At 64.3% G+C, this 18,113-nt stretch overlaps 2 protein-coding genes across 10 annotated transcripts in view; one reads left to right on the top strand and one right to left on the bottom strand.

The window, feature by feature from the left end:
• Positions 1–7,659, bottom strand: part of TMC6 (transmembrane channel like 6) — a 15,189-nt gene extending 7,530 nt beyond the window's left edge. For 2 of the 9 annotated variants that reach the window (XM_057317675.1, XM_057317676.1), the window contains exons 1-10: positions 7,459–7,659; positions 5,389–5,526; positions 5,088–5,227; positions 4,794–4,889; positions 4,343–4,501; positions 3,084–3,189; positions 2,850–2,946; positions 2,381–2,638; positions 1,880–2,070; positions 17–161 (exon numbers count right to left, since the gene is read on the bottom strand). In XM_057317675.1, the coding sequence (XP_057173658.1) occupies positions 17–161; positions 1,880–2,070; positions 2,381–2,638; positions 2,850–2,946; positions 3,084–3,189; positions 4,343–4,501; positions 4,794–4,889; positions 5,088–5,227; positions 5,389–5,444 (1,248 nt within the window). In that variant the 5' untranslated portion in view covers positions 5,445–5,526; positions 7,459–7,659. Of the gene's footprint in view, positions 1–16; positions 162–1,879; positions 2,071–2,380; positions 2,639–2,849; positions 2,947–3,083; positions 3,190–4,342; positions 4,502–4,793; positions 4,890–5,087; positions 5,228–5,388; positions 5,527–6,831; positions 7,095–7,458 lie in introns of those variants that run through there. The other 7 variants (XM_048226596.2, XM_048226593.2, XM_057317677.1 and 4 more) reach the window with 7 other exon arrangements.
• On the top strand, positions 7,569–18,113 carry TMC8 (transmembrane channel like 8). Its single transcript, XM_026484047.4, has 16 exons — positions 7,569–8,335; positions 10,237–10,498; positions 10,693–10,841; positions 11,207–11,356; positions 11,667–11,749; positions 12,273–12,409; positions 12,673–12,820; positions 13,201–13,371; positions 13,678–13,817; positions 15,158–15,281; positions 15,548–15,645; positions 15,810–15,993; positions 16,175–16,305; positions 16,396–16,554; positions 16,985–17,063; positions 17,607–18,113. Exons 2-16 carry the CDS (start codon positions 10,338–10,340, stop codon positions 17,862–17,864), a joined length of 2,172 nt encoding a protein of 723 aa, XP_026339832.1. The 5' UTR covers positions 7,569–8,335; positions 10,237–10,337; the 3' UTR covers positions 17,865–18,113.

Genomic DNA, 18,113 nt, shown 5'->3' with positions numbered 1-18,113 from the left:
CCCCCGAGAGGCTCACCTTCAGATGCGTTCGGATGCTGTCATGCTGGAGGCGGGAGGCCCGTCTCTGAGTCACCTTGTGGTCCCAGGAGCAGAAAACGGTGATGGCATGAACCCCCGAGGCACTGCCCACCCGGAAGCTCTCCCCGAAAGAGCGGGACATGCTGGGAGGGGCAGACCAGGCAGGGAGGTGACGAGGGGCACGGAGGCTAGGGAGAAGGCAGTCAGGAGGCTCCCCGCAGCCGAAACCCACCACTCACTCTGAGGAGCCCTCCGGGCGCTGGACGGGCCTCCTGCCGACACCCCGTCCCTCCTCCAGCCCTGCGTTCTGGGCCTCTGCTGCGGACTGTGAGCCACCCGACATCCACCCTGTCTCACTCGGTGCCCACCCTCCATGTGCGGCTGGCAGAGGGAAGGGGCGCCCTTACCCGCTGCCGAGGCCGCCCGCCTCCCACACAGACGTGGCTGCAGGAGACGCTGACCTACCTCAGGCCCTCTGCACTGCCTGTCCCAACAGCCAAAACACCTCCCTCCGATTCTCCCCTGCCCACTCGTATTCAGCCTCCCTGTCTGACACGAGCACCTCCTCTCAGAAGCCAGCCTGACCCCACCCATGCCCCATAACACCTCGGCAAACACCGCTAGGGCTCTGGGTCTTCCCAGCTTCCTCACTGGTCTGTCTTCTCCTCTAGACAGCACGTTCCTCAAGGACAGACACCATGCTCATTGACCTTCCCACCCTGAGCTAAGCACAGCCAATGTTTGGAGGAGGGAGGGGGATGAATGGTTGGGTGGAAGGAAGGAAGGAAGGAAGGAAGGAAGGAAGGAAGGAAGGAGAGGCGGAAGGATGGATGGAAGGATAGAAAGAAGGAAGAGTAGATGGAAAGATGGATGGATGGAAGGGTGGATGGATGGATGGATGGATGGAAGGACAGATGGAAGGATGAAAGGATGGAAGGATGGAAGGATGGATGGATGGATGGATGAGGGACAGAAGGATGGATGGATGGATGGATGGATGGATGGACTGATGGAAGGATGGATGGATGGATGGATGGACTGATGGAAGGATGGAAGGATGGATGGAAGGATGGAAGGATAGAAAGAAGGAAGAGTAGATGGAAAGGTGGATGAATGGATGGATGGAAGGATGGATGGATGGACTGATGGAAGGATGGATGGATGGATGGATGGATGGATGGATGGATGGATGGAAAGGTGGATGAATGGATGGATGGAAGGATGGAAGGATGGATGCATGGATGGATGGATGGATGGATGGATGGAAGAGGGACAGAAGGATGGATGGATGGATGGATGGACGGATGGAAGGATGGAAGGATGGATGGAAGGATGGAAGGATAGAAAGAAGGAAGAGTAGATGGAAAGATGGATGGATGGAAGGGTGGATGAATGGAGGGATGGACGGAAGGACAGATGGAAGGATGAAAGGATGGAAGGATGGATGGATGGATGGATGGATGGATGGATGGAAGAGGGACAGAAGGATGGATGGATGGATGGATGGACGGATGGAAGGATGGATGGATGGATGGATGGAAGAGGGACAGAAGGATGGATGGATGGATGGACGGATGGAAGGATGGCTGGATGGACGGATGGAAGGATGGATGGATGGATGGAAGAGGGACAGAAGGATGGATGGATGGATGGATGGACGGATGGAAGGATGGCTGGATGGACGGATGGAAGGATGGATGGATGGATGGATGGATGGATGGATAGAAAGGTGGATGGATGGATGGAAGGGTGGACGGATGATGGAAGTGTGAAGGGATGGACAGGAGGGATCCATGAATGAACGGATGAGGAGATGATCAGTAATACTCAGAGCCAAGGTCAGACGGCGGAGGGCCATTACCTGTACACCAGGGTGATGCAGGTGATGAAAAAGGCTACGCCCACCGTGAAGAGGTAGGCCAAGGGCATGTTGTAGGGCAGGCCGTTGGCCTCGCGGCCACACTGATCACCCTCCAGCGGGGGCGCACACGGCTGGTTCAGGGTGCTGTTACTGTAGTAGCCGTAGTACAGGACGGTGTGGGTGAAGCGGCCCTGCAGGGAGGAGGCCCCGTGGAGTCAGGGACTCTCCCCCTTCCCAGCCCTGACCCAGCCTCAGGCTTCCTGGGGCAGGGCGAGGAGAGGGCAGAGCAGGGGCAGGGAGGAGAGCACAGAGGTAGGCACAGCCACCCCGCGGCTCCCCAGCCCCACTGACGTCCAGGCAGGACGGCTCTCGAGGCGAGGCTGGCTACAGCCCCCCCGGGGTCCCGGCACAGGCAGGGGTGGGGGCTCCCTGGGGGTAGCTGTGACAAGTGGGGCAGAAGGCAGGGCACGCCACGCTCCCTCGCCCCGAGTGAGCCCTCACCCCGCCCGTGAGCAGCTCCAGGCCCGTGAAGGTGGGGACGGAGCCCGGGGAGGCCGGCGGGAAGGCCGCCTGCACGCCCACGATGAAGGCCAGCAGCGGCAGCAGCAGGAGCATGTTGAAGGCCAGCAGGGTCTTGAGGAAGAGGAAGTAAGACAGCACGCTGGAGCCGAACTGGCCTCCGATGCGCTTCAGGGCGTAGCGCCATGGCATCAGGGCGGGCAGGCCCGAGAGCAGCCAGAGCCCCAGGCTGTGCAGGGCCTGTGGGCACAGAGGCAGGAAGGGGAAGCACGGCCGCCCAGAGGTCCCGGGCGGGGCCTGGCTTGGAGGTGCGGGGGCAGTGGAAGGGGCCGCGGAGGGGAGGGTGGTCTAAAGGCTAGGAGATCCCACACAGGATAGCCACAGAAGAAAGGGGGGCCGCCCCCACCCCCGCCTGGCTGCCCTGGGCCCATCCCGGACAGGAGGCCCCTACCAGGACGCAGGCATCTCGGAGCTGGCCACAGCAGGGGAGGAGCCCACGCCGGCCCTGTCGGCCCCTCCGCTTCCCCGTCAGGGTCCGGCTCTCCTCTCTGGGGGCAGAGGCGCCATCAGGGTAGGACCGGGGCTGGACCCGACTCCCCCCGAGAGCCACCTGCTGCCTGCTCAGGCCCCTTCTCACCAACCGCCCAGCCCCGCCAAGCAAGTGGGTCTCAGGATGGGCACTGACCGCAGGCAGCGTTTCTCAGCCAGGCCCAAGGGCATCCCTCGGAGCATGTGGTCCTGCTGGGCCACCGTCAGGCCCTGCAGCTCCTTCACCAGGAGAAACCGCTTCTCTACAGAAGGATGGGGCTCTGTCAGTTCCCCGACACATCCCTCCCTCCCTCCCTCCTGCACCTGTGCCCATGACCCTGGACAAGCCTGTCTGCCCTCGCTGGCCCAAGCAACACAGACCTCTGCCCACCCTCCCACGTCTGGACGGCTGCTCTCTGCCCGTACCATCCAAGCCAGACCTCCCCATGCCCGCCTGACTTGCCCCACGAGCTATCTTCCCTCCCCGACCTCAGCCTATGAGCCCAGTGCCCCTCGCCCTTGACCCTAACTCTGCTCCTGGGTCCCCACAAGCATCTTACTCTGACCCCCAATGCACCTGAGCTTCACCCACCCCCGCTCAGCATTGACGAGGTCCCAACCCCCTCCCCTAGCACTTCCCACTATGCCAGCTCTTGGGGGGGGGGGGCAAGGCCTATAGACCCACCCCTCTCTCTTTCCCACCTTCGCTGCCACCCTGGGAGGGGGACCACTTCAACCCCAATTGACAGACAAGCGGACACCAGGCCAGGCCTGCAAAGTGAAGCTGGCAAGTTCCCCAGAGCCCATTCCTCCCTGCCCTGTCCATCACCTATCACAGGGCCTCGAGTAAACTGGGGAGGACACAGACAGGACCCAACACAGCGCATGAGCTCCAGGCACCTGAATGCCACAGGTTACCTGATTGAAGACCGACCTGTGACACCGGCCCTGCTACGACCACTGTCCCTTGTCCCCTAGCACCTCCACACTGGCCTCCCACCTCAGGGCCTTTGCACATGCCCCTCTCCTCTAGTGTCACGTCCTCCAGGAAGCCTCCCTGGATCCCCGTCCTGCCACAGGCCTTTCCTCAGTCGCCCTCCTCTGAGCTTGAATCTGCTCTTCCATTTAGCCAGTTCCCGTCTGTTACACTGGGTAGAAAACAAGCTGCGGGAGAGCTGAACCTGGTCCGCTCACCACCATCCCAGCCCGAAGCCGAGACCGGTGTGCAACACCAGTGTTCAGCACGGGAGTGTGCACACCCGACGTTTCAGGGCTGCTGCCTGCCACGGGCCAAAGCCTTCACAGCCCAGAAGACCCCCACTGCTCGGCCTCTCTGCCCTCAGCCCCTGCCCCCTGCCTCCTGCCCGGTGGGCCTGAGCTCCCCCCCCACCGAGGCCGCGGGGCCCACTCACTCACCCTCCTCCTCGAGGGCCGCGGGGTCCAGCTCCAGGTCGTAGAGGCGGAGGCTGGGCCGGGCCGAGCGCCCCACGCCCCTGACCTCAGGCCGGCTGACCCTGCGCCGAAGCCGCACGGTGCGGTTGTAGTACTGGGAGAGGATGGCCCCGCGGCTGCGGCCTGCGGGGCGTGGGGGGCAGTCAGGGGCAGCACCAGCCTCGCCTCCCTGCCCCTCACCCCGCCTGGGACCCACGGAAGTCCCTTTACAAGAGACTTCAGGCACCACTGGGTTCCCAAGAGCCTATTTTTATCCCTGTGACTCTGGAGTCGTTTTTGGAACCCAGCGAGGCCGCACGGGGCTGTGCGGGGCCTCTGGGCAGCAGACGGGAGGGTGGGGGGTGAAGGGCCCAGCTCTGCGCTACGCAGATCCCCACCTGCAACCCCGCCCAGGCGAGGGTAGAGGGCCACTCACCAATAGTGCGACTGGGCATGCTGGCCAAGATGCGGAGTGTGGCTGTGCTGTGGACAAGGGCGTCCTCGGGCCCCAGCAGGGCCTGGTGGCCAATGCCTGCGAAGCACAAAGACTTGTCCAGAGGTCCTGGAGACACGGCGGGCCAGCGATCTCCCCCGCCAATCCCCAGCCCAGGCCTGCAGTGGCCGGGAGAGGCGTCCCGCCAGGCTGGGAAAGCTCAGCGCCCCCCCCCCCCCCCCGACCGCCCGCACCATCCCAGCGCCTGCGCACCAGGACCCAGGCCCGAGGGCTCACCTGAGGTCTCCGAGGCTCCAGCCCCCTGCTCCCGCTGCTGCAGCTCCAGCCCCTCCTCCGCCACCCACCGGCTCTGCTCCTCGATGAGCTGGTGGAAGGAGTCGTGCACCTCGCTCTCATCATAGGGGCTGGGCTCCTGGCTGCCGGGATGAGAGAGGAGCAGGGGTTCCCGATTCAGCTGACCCAACCCTGCCCCAGCGGCCACCCCTTCCACAGGCCCTGGTCCAGGGGGCCTCTCCGGGGGAGGGGAGGATGGGGGAAACATCTCTGCCCTCCAGTCCCCCAGCCCCAGCACACTTACCCGTGGTCCTCTGGGGTCTCGGGAACACTGAGGACAAAGTTCAGGGGCTGGGCCATGTCTGTGACCCACGCCCAGCCAGTCGGCAGTCTAGGGCAGCTCAGAGTCTGGGCGCAGCCTCCAAAGCCTCCCGCTGCCCATCTGAGGAGACAGGGAGTGGCCACCAAGGTTGGCCTTCAGAGCCTGGTGCCCAGCCAAACCACCCACTCCCCGGGGAACGTGGGAGGTGCCCACAGCCCAGGCCGACTGAGCCCCTGCTTGCCCCCCATCCACTGCCAAGCATGTGGTCAGGTTAGTGACCCCAAATAAACCTCAAGCCAGAATGGACCGAGGGGGAGTCCCTTCCACCGCCCGAGGGAGAGCGGAAGGAAGGGGGGGTTCGGAGCAGTCCCCATCGGTTTCCTCCACGGCGGGCGCCAGTCCCTGGGAAGGGGGAAGGGGGTGGGTGGCTGTGGACATAGCCCTCCTTGCCTCGGGCTCTGCCCCAGGTATCCACCGACCTCTTGGTGAAAAAGGTCAGGGCAGCTCCCAGACCTTCCTGTGCCTGCCCTATAACCCCAGAGCACTTCCCCTCACAGGAAGCCCTTCCCACGGCTAGCCCTCCTCCCCCCACCAGCCCCAGAGGGCCTCCTCCAGCCGGGCCCCCACCCAACCCAACGGGCCCCCACCCAACCCAACGCTGCCTGTCCTCACCCCCCCAAACAGGGATCACAGCACTCCACACTGGGCTGGGCTGGGGCGCTGCAAGGTCACCAGTTCTCAGGAGACCGACTCCCCTACATTCCATCACCCCACCCCAGGGGCGGGCTGGGCAGCTGGCTGGGGGAAGGGAGGCTGGGCGTTAAACAGGCCTCCTTTGTCCAGCCTTTGTCCAGGCAGAGGGCTCTGCCATCGCCCGGGACAACTGGAACCAGGGCGGCCTTGTCTGGGCTCTTCACCCTGTGGGAGTGGCCCCGGGCCCAGCTCTGCGTCTGCCCTGTCCTTGGTCTTCCTCCCTCCACCCCACCGCCCCCCCCCCACCGTCCCCTCACCCCCTGGGTGGGGACTCAGCACTCAGAAAGCGGGCTCCACTCAAGGGGGCTTCCTCTGCGAGACCAGTATGCCCAGCTTCCTCGCTTAGGGGCCTGCAGGACGTTCAGTCTCTGAGCCCAGGCCCCACACAATCCAAGCCCCTTCCCCACCTCCAGCAGGAGCACAGAGGGGGGGAACCAGCAGAGAGATGATGGGTCAGCTGAATGGGGAAAACAGCTGGAGGTGCAGCTGATGATGTGCCCCCCAGTCCTGCCCCGACAGCTAGAATCCCTTCCTCCGCAGACAGACCCTCTGAGGCTCAGACCCACAGGCCTTTCCCACACTCCCCTTTGGGGGGGGGGGCGCGGGTAATGGGGAGGTGGGAGGTGTTCAGAGGCTAGGAATCAGGCAGCCTGCCTCGGGGCCGGGGCTCACCTGAGCTCACCCAGGCACTGCCTAAGGCTTCCGCCGAGCTGACACCCAGCGCCCCGCACCCTACCCCAGGCCGGGGCAGGTCCGGCAGAGTTTCCGGGGCACACCATTCCTGAGCCCTGAGCCAGGTGGGGAGGGGCAGGGTGGGGCGCGTCTCCAGGAGCCCCACCCCGGCCGGCAGCGAGTCCTCTGGGAGCAGCAGCTGCCCGGGAAGTGCCTCAGCCCAGCCGCGGAGCTCAGGGGCGGCAGCAAGTCCGGGAGCCCCTCGACCCCTCCCCGCCAGCCTCCCGCTCCCCCGGCCCGGGACAGTGGTACCGGCCCGCGAGACCCGGGCCCCTGTACTGCCGGTCCCGGCCCCAGGGCATCACCGCTGCCCTCTCCGCTGGGGCGGCCGGCCGGCGGGGGCGGGCGGGGGTCTGCTGGCCGGCGCGCCCCTCCCGAGGGCGGGAGGCACCAGGCCACCGGCGCGGGGACTAACCGCCCCGTGGCCCCGGGGGCCCCAAGGAATGGGGAGCGGGTGCGGCCGCCGCCGCAGGGGAAGCGGCTGAGCCGGGAGGACCCGGGCGCCGCCCCCAAGCCCCGGGACGCGCGCGGCTCCGCCCGCCCGGCCCCCCGATCCCCGCCGCTTACCTGGGACGCGCGGGAGAGGAGGGGCCCTGCGCTCCCGCGAGCCGCTCACCTGTCCCCGGAACCGCGGTCGGGACTCCACCACCTGGGGGCGGGGCCGCGGGGTCAGGGGGAGGGAGTGACTGGGACCCCGGGGGCGACTGGGGACCGTCGCGGGACCGGCGGGGCCCGAGGGAGCTGCGCCGCCCAGCCCCGGTCCACGTGGTGGCGGGCCTCTTGCGTCACATGACCCAGCGCGCCCCGCGCCCTCGGGCGACCTTGCCCTCTCCCTGCCGAATGGGGACCCCGTCTCCACCTCACCCCGAGGTCTCAGCTGGGTGCGGGCGGCCGAGCGTCTGTATCTACTCCAATCTCAGTCTGAGTCCACCGTGTCAGTGGGACTCAGTTTCCCCAAGTTTCGAATGGGGACAATAATTCCCCCACCCGCCCATTTCCCAGGGCAATTATCAAAATAACACGCTGCTGCAAAGCCCCACTGATACAGCGCCTTGCGACACCGGATTGGGTAACCCCTTCCTCCACGCAGCCCCTGCTGACAAACGACTTTCCCAAGCAGGCGGAGGACCCGGGCTTATCACCCCCCTCTGGTCGGGGCGTGGTTTCTGCTGCTAGTCAGACAACAGCTCTGGACGACTTCCTGTGTGCTAGGTGGGGAGGAGGGGGCAAGCCCCAGGAAAGCCTGACACTGTGACTGTCCCCTCTGCTGTTTTCTCAGTTATGCCAATAAGCCGGGGAGGTGGACACCCACTCCCTGCTTCACAGATGAGCAGACAGGCGGCGACGGTCATCAGCTGCCTGCCCGGGGTGTCCTCTGCCGGGCGTGAGTCTGGTGCACCCCGAGCTCCACCGAGAAACCTGACTTTGAGAAGGCCTGGCACAGGTCAGAGGGGAGGCTCCCAGGGACTGGCGTGAGAATGGGCGGGAGGTGGACAGTGGTGGGGGGAAGCCTTGAGAGGCAGGCAGGGTGGAAGGCAGAGAGGAAGGAGAGGGTCCTCCTGGAGGGGAGAACAGGTGAGCAAAGCCAGGATCCCCCAATGAAAAGATGTAATGCAACTGGTAAAGGGGCCCGCAGACCTGAAGTTGGACGAAGCTGGAGGGTCAGCATTGGGGCTCTTTAGCAGCTGTCAGTGGGGTCTTCAGATGGGTTACTTCGGGCTGGGTCTTGGCACAAGGCACTGCCACACGAAGACCAGGCCTGCCCAGCCCTTGCCTCTCCTCCCACTGCCCCCCACCCCCCCCCCCCGCACACCCTTGCTCTGGCCACATGGTACTTGCATGACCCCGGCCCAACCTGCAGGTCACCTCCTGTGGGAAGCCTTCCTGGGTTGAACCCTGTTGGAGCACTTGCCACTTCCTGTTGACATGTTCTTTGGCTGGTCTGTTCCCCCTGCCCCCACTCTCTGAGCCCACTGTGCCCCTGGCACCAACACCCAGCTTGGAGCCTGGCATAGAGGAGGGGCTTGGAAAATGAGGGGATCCAGGCAGGGATGCAGAGAAGCCACCAGAGCTCAGCTGGATGGACGGGACCCTGAAGGAGGTGGAAGGGAGCAAGGAGGAGGGGCAAGACCACAGGGCCTCCCAGGGGATCCCAGGAGAGAAGGGCCAAGATGGCTAGAAAACATCTTGCCTAGCTGGAACGAGTGGCGCGGGTTCCTGAGCCCTTACTCTAGGCCAGGCTCCAAGTCCTAAGTGCCAGTGACCCCGGCGGGAAGTTGAAGTTAACGCCAAGGGCATCTGAAGACTGAGCAGCCCAAAGTGATGGGGCCCACCCATGCTGTCACTATCGCGCTGTCCCGCGAGGACAACCTGCCACTGGTGATAAGCAGCCAGGCCCCAGGCTCGGGCTGGGCTCCGGGCTCCGGCTGGGCTCCCCAGGCGTAAAGGGACCGGCTCCGGGCGAGCACGCAGCAGCAGCGAGGAGGGATGGCATGACCCCCACCCCCACCCCAACCCCACGCCCACCCCAGGCCCGACCTGCCTGCCTGCCCCCTCGCGCCGCAGGAAGTGGCCGCCCCAGTGAAAGCAAAGGAAACTGTGGAGGTGGGGGCGAGAAGTGGAGGGAGGAGGAGATGGCGGGAGAGCTGGGGTTCCTGTCATGTGACCCCTCCCCCAGTTCCCTCACAGTCCCGCCTGGCAGGCGGGAGCCTGTCCAATGAGGGCCCTTCTCCCGGGACTTGGTCCCTTGTCCCCAGGTGAGCTGGGTGCAGAGTGGGGGGAGGAGGCTGAGCAGGAGGGGGTAAAAGAGAGAACCGAGACGGTGGGGCTGCTGAGGGTTGGGGGTTATTGCTGCCGCCCTAGGGTCGCCTTCCCAAGTCTGGGGCTGTACCCACGCTTCCTCATATGGGGTCCCTCGGGGGCAGGGCAGACCGAGTCCTGGGGGCTGGACCCTAGGTAGCAGAGGCAAGGGGGTCCCAGCACATCCAAATCCCGCAGCATACTGGGTTCTAGGAGCTGTCAGGGTTTGGGACAGGGGCCTGTTCCCACTGGGAGAATTAGCACGGGGAGAAGAGCTGGAATTGTCTTGCCGAAGGGTGACCCCGAGGGCCTGTGGCCACAGGCGGCAGTGTGACTGGGATACAGCAGGCCTCGAACCCCATCGCACTTATCTGTGGCCACACCTGGCTCTGTCTTTGTCTGGGACAGTCCCATCTTTGGACATTTCTCCCTGTTGACAAACAGGGAAACCGAGGCCTCTGGCAGTGTGTTGCTTTGAGATGTGGATGGGACCGAGCCAGGATCTGCTCCAACTGAATTCTTTCTCTTCGTCTCTGGCTGTGTCAGGGCCAAGAGCCTGAAGCTCACCCAGCAGGCACCCCACATCCCTTCTAGGAGGTGGGGGATTGCAGCCCAGCGTCCCCAACCTCAACCCCACCCCAGCAGAGATGCTGAGGCAGTGGTCAGTGCAGTCCCGCCAGGCCCTCGTGGAGCCCGAACCTGAGCCAGGGGTCGAGGAGCTGTGGGAGCAGGAGATGGAGCGGCTGTGGTCCTCCCAGGCTCTGGTGCGGGAGGTGCCCTACGCCATGGTGGACAAGCGCTTCATCCGGTGGGTGTCCCCGGGGCGGGACTGGGTGGAGGCCAGATGGTGGGGGTGGGCGGAGCGCCCAGAGGACGCACCTGTTGGGTGGGGGTGGAAGTCACCAGCAGCGGGAAGACTCCTCTGGCCCTTGGCATTGCTCTGCCTGGGCCGGTGGGCACAGTGGGTGATTCGGGGACGCCCCCATCACCACCCCATCCCAGGCAGCTGCGGGAGCCCGAGGGGGTGAAGACCTCTTGCTGGCAGCGGTGGCGGCGCAGGCGGGAGACTGCGCGACGGCGCCTAGCGGATGCAGCGCAGCGGCTGGCCCGGGGCTTTGGGCTCTGGGAAGGGGCTCTCTACGAGATCGGGGGTAGGACCCGCACCCCCACCCGCACCTCCCCTCTCTGGAGTCTCAACGTCGGGTTTAGAAACCCGAGGCCACCATCCCGCTTGCCATTGTCCCTTCCGCCCCCACCAAACAACCCCCCACCACCAAACAACGCCCCCCCATCCTTCACACCCCTTCCGCCCCGAGCCCGGGCGCAAAACTAGGCAGGTGACAGCACCCCCTGGTGGCTATTAGAGGGACTGCTAGGGGAGCCTCCAGGACTCGGCCAATGATTTGAGGTCCAGGCAGGGCTGGTCACCCACACCCTGCTGGGTTGGTCAGCCCTCGGATTCTCAGTGGGCCCCTGGCTTGGTGCGGCTCTGAAGGACCTGCTTCTCTCCTCGTAGGCCTCTTTGGCACCGGTATCCAGTCCTACTTCACCTTCCTTCGCTTCCTGCTGCTGCTCAACCTCCTGACCCTGCTTCTGACTGCCAGCTTCGTCCTGCTGCCCCTGGTCTGGCTCCGCCCCCCTGACACAGGCCCCTCCCTGAACTTCAGTGAGTGCCCAGCCCACCGAGGGAATAAGGTCCTGGAGCGCCCACCTGCACCCTGAGGACCCTGAGGGGTTGGTCCAGGGCTCAGAGTGTTGGGACAGCCCTGACCCTCTGTGTCCCCATCCTGCGCATCGTCCTGCTTGAGTCCAGCCCTGGGACTCTCCCTGACCATGCCTTGTCATGCATGACTCCTCTTCAGGGCCCTGCTCAAGCTCCCCAGGATGGGGGGGGGCGCGCTATGCAGTAGATAGGGGTAGAGCCTCACCTATGTCTTGGGGACCCTTCCCTACTGGTCCCGTCTCCCTACCGACAGCCTTCCAGTGCCCTGGTGGCCTCCAGTCCCAGACCGGTGTTCCCAGATTCCACAATCAACTTTGGAATGTTTTAACTGGCAGGGTAAGTGAGCTCCATCTTGGCTATGGACCAGGAGGGTTGGGGGACCTGGAGAACTGGCCCCAGGGGACCACAGTCTAAGAGGACCCGCATCTGTCCAAAGACATTTTGGCTTCTAGGGGAATGGTTATTACATAAGCAGGCTGGCGGGGACAGTGATGGGGTCAGGGAGAGGCTGAGGCCATATGCGCAGCCCAGGGCCATGGTCATCTGTCCATGGCCCTCAGTACCCAGCTGGGGTGGGGGTGCAAAGGACAGAAGGGAAAAGTGTCCGGAACTGTGCGATAAGCACCACCCCACCCTCATCCCTGGAAGCCGCTGGGTGGTTACTGTGCAGACTCCTCTATTCCAGTCCTGCCTCTTCCTCCAAGCTGTGTGGCCTTGGGCCTGACTGCTCTGTGACTGTGACATGGGGTTGCTCTCCCTCCCTCCCTGACGAGGATTCTGTGAGAGTACAGAGTTAAGACATGGGCAGCACTTAGCACACAGCCCCGCCTGACCCGGTCGTCATCGTCCGCATCCCCAGGCCTTCACCAACACCTATCTCTTCTATGGCGCCTACCGGGCAGGGCCCGAGAGCAGCTCAGCCTACAGCATCCGCCTGGCCTACCTCCTGAGCCCCCTGGCCTGCCTGCTGCTCTCCTTCTGTGGGATTCTGCGGCGGTAAGAGCGGAGCCCCTGCCTCTACCCGTTTCCCTGATCATCCCTCCTTGGTGTGGTACCCCAAAGTAGCAGGAGGGCCCTGGCCTCTGTTCGGGGGTTTCACGGCCCGAATTGTGTGTCCCCAGCTGCAGAGCTCAGGGACACCGGACTGTATCCCCACCCCCCACACAAGCCTGCACCCGGGCCGTCAGGGGCTTCCCACCCCAGACCTGAGCGAGGCGGAGGCCCCTCCCGCATGGGCCCTGGCCTCCTGCTCCCTCCAGGATGGTGAAGGGGCTGCCACAGAGGCTGTTTCTGGGCCAAGACTACAAGTCGCCCGTCAGTGTCAAAGTGTTCTCCTCCTGGGACTTCTGTATCCGGGGACTGGAAGCAGCCACCATCAAGAAGCACGAGATCAGCAACGAGTTCAAGGTGTGTGCGAGTGTCTGGTGTGGGCGTGGATGTGCGGACGGGCGCGTGAGCGTGTGTGACTAGCGCGTGAGCGTGTGTGACTAGCGCATGGGTGGGCGCACACGCGTGTGCACGGGGTGTCCCAGCCGGAGGCGGGGCTGTGCCAATGTTGGGGCGTGAGCACACCCACGCAGTGCAGGGAGCGGGGGTCTGGGTAAAACCAGCCTCCATCCCTCCCCCACCCCCGCCCCAGGGTCACGCCAGCCTCGCCTGGATCCTGGCAGCCTGTCTCCCCACAAGCACTGACCTGGACCTGACCACCTCCCCTCCTCCACGCAGCGCCCAGCCAGCCGGGGCCACACCTGACCTGTGTGTGTGTCCTCCCCCCCTCCCCATGACAGGTGGAGCTGGAGGAAAGGCGTCGGTTCCTGCTGGTGCAGCAGGAGACCCGGACCCAGAGGGTCTGCCACCTGCTCACCTACCTGCGGGTCAATGTCCTCATCGGGCTGCTGGTGGTTGGGGCCATCAGTGCCATCTTCTGGGCCACCAAGTACTCACAAGACAACAAAGAGGTGCCGGGCAACTGACACGCATTCATTTAACCCTAGCCAGAACTTTAGGAGGGGACGGGATGGTCCCGCTGGGCAGACGCGCAAGCCAAGACTCAGAGGCGTTGACACGATCTGCCTAAGGTCACGACAGGCCAGACCGCCTCCACCCGTGATGCCCCCTCCCGCCATGCTGCCGCAGGGGACAGCCCATGGGCGTCCTGATCCAGGCCTGCACCAGGGGGACACTTGAGGGGGCTGTAGGGCATGGGGGTGCTGCCAGGGGCCCCGCCGCCCCTGGGCACCCCCTTACCTGCTTTTCCCCTGCAGGAGTCCCTGTTCGTGCTGCTCCAGTACCTGCCTCCTGGGATCATCGCCCTGGTCAACTTTCTGGGGCCCCTGCTATTTGTTTTCCTCATCCAGCTGGAGAACTACCCTCCCAACACGGAGGTCAACCTCGCCCTCATCTGGTGAGTGCCACCGTGGGGGTGACAGGTGGGACCGCGTGTGGAGGGTCAGCTACGGAGGGCCCGGAGGCATGGTAGAGTTCCGTGTCCTGCTGCCCATCTGGGTTATCGCCTGGCACCAGAGCGCCGACCAAGGGAAGGCAGGCAGAAACTTCCAGCAAACAATCTCAGGAGCCTCCATCTCAAGTTTTCCGGTCCCTTCCATGCAAAGCAAGCCAGCAGCCTGCACCGCGCACCAGCCATTCAGAGGGGCCAGGGACAGAACAGCCAGAGGGGGTTGGGCACCAGCTCCACACACAGGGAAACCAGGAACTCGGGATGCACCCAGCTCCCTCGCGCCCCAAGGGTTTACCAGCCCTTGACAACCTTCACGTGACCTGTGAAGTAGAGACCGTCCTCCGCCCCATTTGACAGATGAGGAAACTGAGGCTCACGGGGGTCAAGTGCCTCAGCCAAAGGCAAGCTCGCCATGCCTGCTGGGTGCATGTTCACGGACAAGCCCTCCTCCAGCCCCACGCTCTGTGCTGTCCCCCCCTCTTGGACCCGAAGCCCCCCTCTGAGCACCCCCCTGCCCGCCGTGAGCCCTAGCTCTGCTTTTCTGTCTGCCACGCCCCCCACACTTGGCTCTGTCTGCTTTCCCTTCTGCTTCCCTGGTGTCGGAGCCCATTCAGCTTTCCTGCAAGGTTGACTGTGGTTTGAAGCTTTATTTTTGGAGTAGGCAGTGGCACATGCACATGGTAAAAAGTTCAAAATGCTCCAAAGGATGAAAGATTTAAAAACTCAGCCCCACCCACCCTGCCTCCCAGGCTCCCTCAACAGAAGACCCACTGTTCCCAGGCAGACTTCTGTCACCTGTCAGCACTGCAAGTCCACGCTTAGGTATAATGTGCACATGATGGTTTGGGGTTAAGCCACCCTACCTGTGGGGTCCAGGGCTGTGTTGTTCAGGGGTGCGTGCTCGTGTGTGTGGCGCACGAGCTGGTGTAAGTGGGCAGGAGAGGAAAGATTCCCCTGCTGTAAGAATATGAAAGGCCCACATATGCCCGCAAAACTCGGAACTGAGTGTGGGTGGGGGAGGGTAGCTGGACTCCACAGTGTTTCCCATACTGATTTAAAAACAGAACCCTTCTCTCGTGAGTCATCTGAAGACCAAGATTCTGGGGAACACACTCTGGGAAAGATTACCACGGACAGAGCTGGTTGGAAGGAGGCCGGGATCTGGATTCAGAGGGGGCTGGACCCAGAAGAGACATGATCTCAAACAGAGATCGGCACACATGTAACCTGGGTGGGATGCGCCCACGCGCCCGAGCCCCGCCCCCTGACACTGCCCCACCCCCCAGGTGCGTTGTGCTGAAGCTGGCCAGCCTGGGAATGTTCTCCTTCTCTCTGGGCCAGACCGTGCTGTGCATTGGACGAAACAAGACCAGCTGTGCGTCCTACGGCTACAACGCCTGTGATTACCAGGTGGCTGGCGGCTCCAGCAAAGCCCGTCCCTCCTGTCCCTCGCCAGTCTCCCTTTTGCGCGAGAGCAGCACACCTCCAGGGGGCGCCGTTCACAGCACACGAGGCGCTGGCTGTGGGGTTTCCCTGCTCACATCTCACCCTGGAGGCCCCGGTTCTAACTGAGCAATCACGTCAGACCCCAGGCCAGGCTCCTGCACCACAGAGGGCCCCAGTGGGTGGGTGAGGGGCGGCCGGGGACCGGGGGTGACAGGCCCCCTCTGTTCCAGTGCTGGGAGAGCGCGGTCGGGGAAGAGCTGTACAAACTGAGCACCTTCAACTTCCTCCTCACGGCAGCCTTTGCCTTCTTTGTCAGCCTGCCTCGGAGGTGAGACGCGGGGACCCCCACCGCGGGGAGAACGGGCTTGTCTGGGGGTGGCCATGGGCCACAGCCAAGGGGGAGCGGTTCTTCCCACGTGTCTCCGTGTGAGTGAGTGCGGGGTGCTCACTGGGCATGACTGATGCGGGTGCCCGGACACCGCCCTGCCCCAGGCTGCTGGTGGAGCGGTTCTCGGGCCGGTTCTGGGCCTGGCTGGACCGGGAGGAGTTCCTGGTGCCCAAGAACGTCCTGGACATTGTGGCGGGGCAGACAATCACCTGGATGGGCCTCTTCTACTGCCCGCTGCTGCCCCTGCTCAACAGCGTCTTCATCTTCCTCACCTTCCACATCAAGAAGGTGAGGGCGCGGGCTGGGAGGGGCCGGCATGCACCTGGGTGGGCCATGGGGCCCCCCCGTCCGCAGGGCAGGCCCCGCGTCCTGCTTCTGCCCGCCCCCTCAGCGTCCCTTCCCGGGGCCTCAGGCTCCTTGGCCTCTGCGAACTGGCTAACGACCCCCATGGGCCGTTGCTTGCCCCCAGTACACCCTCATGAGGAACTCCAAGGCCTCTCCTCGGCGATTCCGGGCCTCCAGCTCCACCTTCTTCTTCCAGCTGGTGCTCCTCCTGGGCCTGCTCCTGGCCGTCATGCCCCTGGGCTATGTGGTCAGCAGGTGAGGGCCGCAGAGCGCCCGTGGCTGGTGGGCAGGTAGCTCCTCCCCGGGTGCCCTGACACCAGCCCTGCTCTGGCTGTCTGTCCCCAGCATCCACTCCTCCTGGGACTGTGGCCTCTTCGCCAACTACTCGGCCCCCTGGCAGGTGGTCCCAGAGCTGGTGGCCCTCCGGCTCCCGCCGCCCGGCCAGCGCATCCTCCACTACCTCGGCTCCCACGCCTTCAGCTTCCCCTTCCTCATACTGCTCAGGTGCCTCTCAGGACAGCAGGGGCCAAGGGAGGGCACACCTGGGAGGGGGTCCTTCCTTCGATGGGCACCCGCAGGCATCCTCATGCGATCTGGGAGCCAGACAGGGACAGCCAGGGAGGCAGGGTCCCAGAGGACGGAGCGTGGGCCCAAAGGCAGGTAGCCCTGGATGGCGCCCTCCGATGTCACCTGTAAAGCAGGCACTTTACGTGACCACGGGGGAAACACAGCCCCTGCTGCAGACACGCTGAGCACCTACCCTGGAGAGGAGAGGGGCTGCCTGCGGAAGAAGGAGGGGAGGGATAAAGGGGTCTCCAAAGAGAAGAACCCCGGGAGGCGTTTTTAAGAAACTGAGGTGGGGAGAGGGAAAGGAGGGAGAGGCGCCTGCCATCCAAGGATGACAGACTGACCTTGGATCCCTGTCTGTCCAAAGCCTTGTCCTGACCGTTTGCGTCTCCCAGTCCCAGGCCAATGCGAGAGCCATCCGGGGGTTCCGGAAGCAGCTGGTGTGGGTGAGTGTCCGCTGGGCCGGGGAGGGGCCGGAGCTCGCCCCGGAGTGTGGCCTCAGGCTGGGACCACAGGACAGGAATATGGGCTTAGGCTTGGAACACGGTTGAAAGTTGATAGGAGGCTACAGCAGTAGCCTCACCTGGCATCAACTGGCAGCGGAGCTGACTTTGAACTCGGGCTCTAGGTGGCGGGCGTGGGCAGACCCTGGTGGGGAAGTGGTCTCTGATCGGGCGGGGACAGGACCCCGACGGGGGCGTGGCCTCTTCTGGGGGCGGGCTCTTGTAGAGGGGCGTGGTCTCTGGCTTCGCTGGGGCGGGACCTGGAGGCGGAATCGTGACGGGGCGTGGCCTCTGTGTGGGGCGTGGTCTATGGGGGCGGGGCTTCTGCTGGGCGGGGCGAGGGCGAGGCCTCGGGCGGGGGCCTGGCGGGGAACTCGCGACCGCGGACCGCGGAGCTGCTGCGGCACGGCGGGCTGCTGGTCCAGGCCGGCTCGTGGGAGGAGGCTTCCGCTCGTAACCGGCCGTTCGCTCCCCCCCCCCCAACAGCAAGTCCAGGAGAAGTGGCACCTGGTGGAGGACCTGTCACGGCTGCTGCCCGAGCCGGGCTCCGGCGGCTCTGTGGGGCCCGAGTCCCCTCACTCCCGAGCTTCGCGCCCGCGGTCCTTCTGCCCTGGATTCCCGTGCCCGGGCTCCCCGGGCCCCAGAACCCCCAGGCCGGGAGCTTGCCTCGAGGATCCCGCCAGGCCATGCGGTGCCCCGGTCCCTGCCTCTAGATTCCGCTTCCCCAGCAGCTCGGAGCTGTAGCACCCTTCCTGCCTCCTCCCGGAGACTCCCCAGGGCCCTACCTACCTCCTCCCCACCAGAGTGCCCCTGGCCCCAAGCTCCTGCCCCCTGGTGACCGACGCTGTCAGTGGGCCCTGCAGCAGGACAGGGAGAGCCCAGGAGCAGCAGGAAGAAAAAACGGGAAGTTCTATTCATATTTTTACCTCAGTCCTGTAAAGTTTCTATTTTTGTCGAATGTTTTATAATATACATAATATATTAGTAGAGTAA

Source organism: Ursus arctos, unplaced genomic scaffold, assembly GCF_023065955.2.
Source record: "Ursus arctos isolate Adak ecotype North America unplaced genomic scaffold, UrsArc2.0 scaffold_24, whole genome shotgun sequence".
Classification (NCBI taxonomy): domain Eukaryota; kingdom Metazoa; phylum Chordata; class Mammalia; order Carnivora; family Ursidae; genus Ursus; species Ursus arctos.
The sequence above is the reverse complement of the archived record's forward strand: the minus strand, read 5'-3'. Positions and strand labels throughout refer to the sequence as shown.

Coding starts and splice junctions, on each gene's coding strand:
- TMC8 (XM_026484047.4), top strand. CDS start 10,338: ATGCTGAGGCAGTGGTCAGTGCAGTCCCGCCAGGCCCTCGTGGAGCCC. Junction 10,842..11,206: donor GGCTCTCTACGAGATCGGGG/GTAGGACCCGCA, acceptor CTCTCCTCGTAG/GCCTCTTTGGCACCGGTATC. Junction 15,646..15,809: donor TTTGTCAGCCTGCCTCGGAG/GTGAGACGCGGG, acceptor GCCCTGCCCCAG/GCTGCTGGTGGAGCGGTTCT.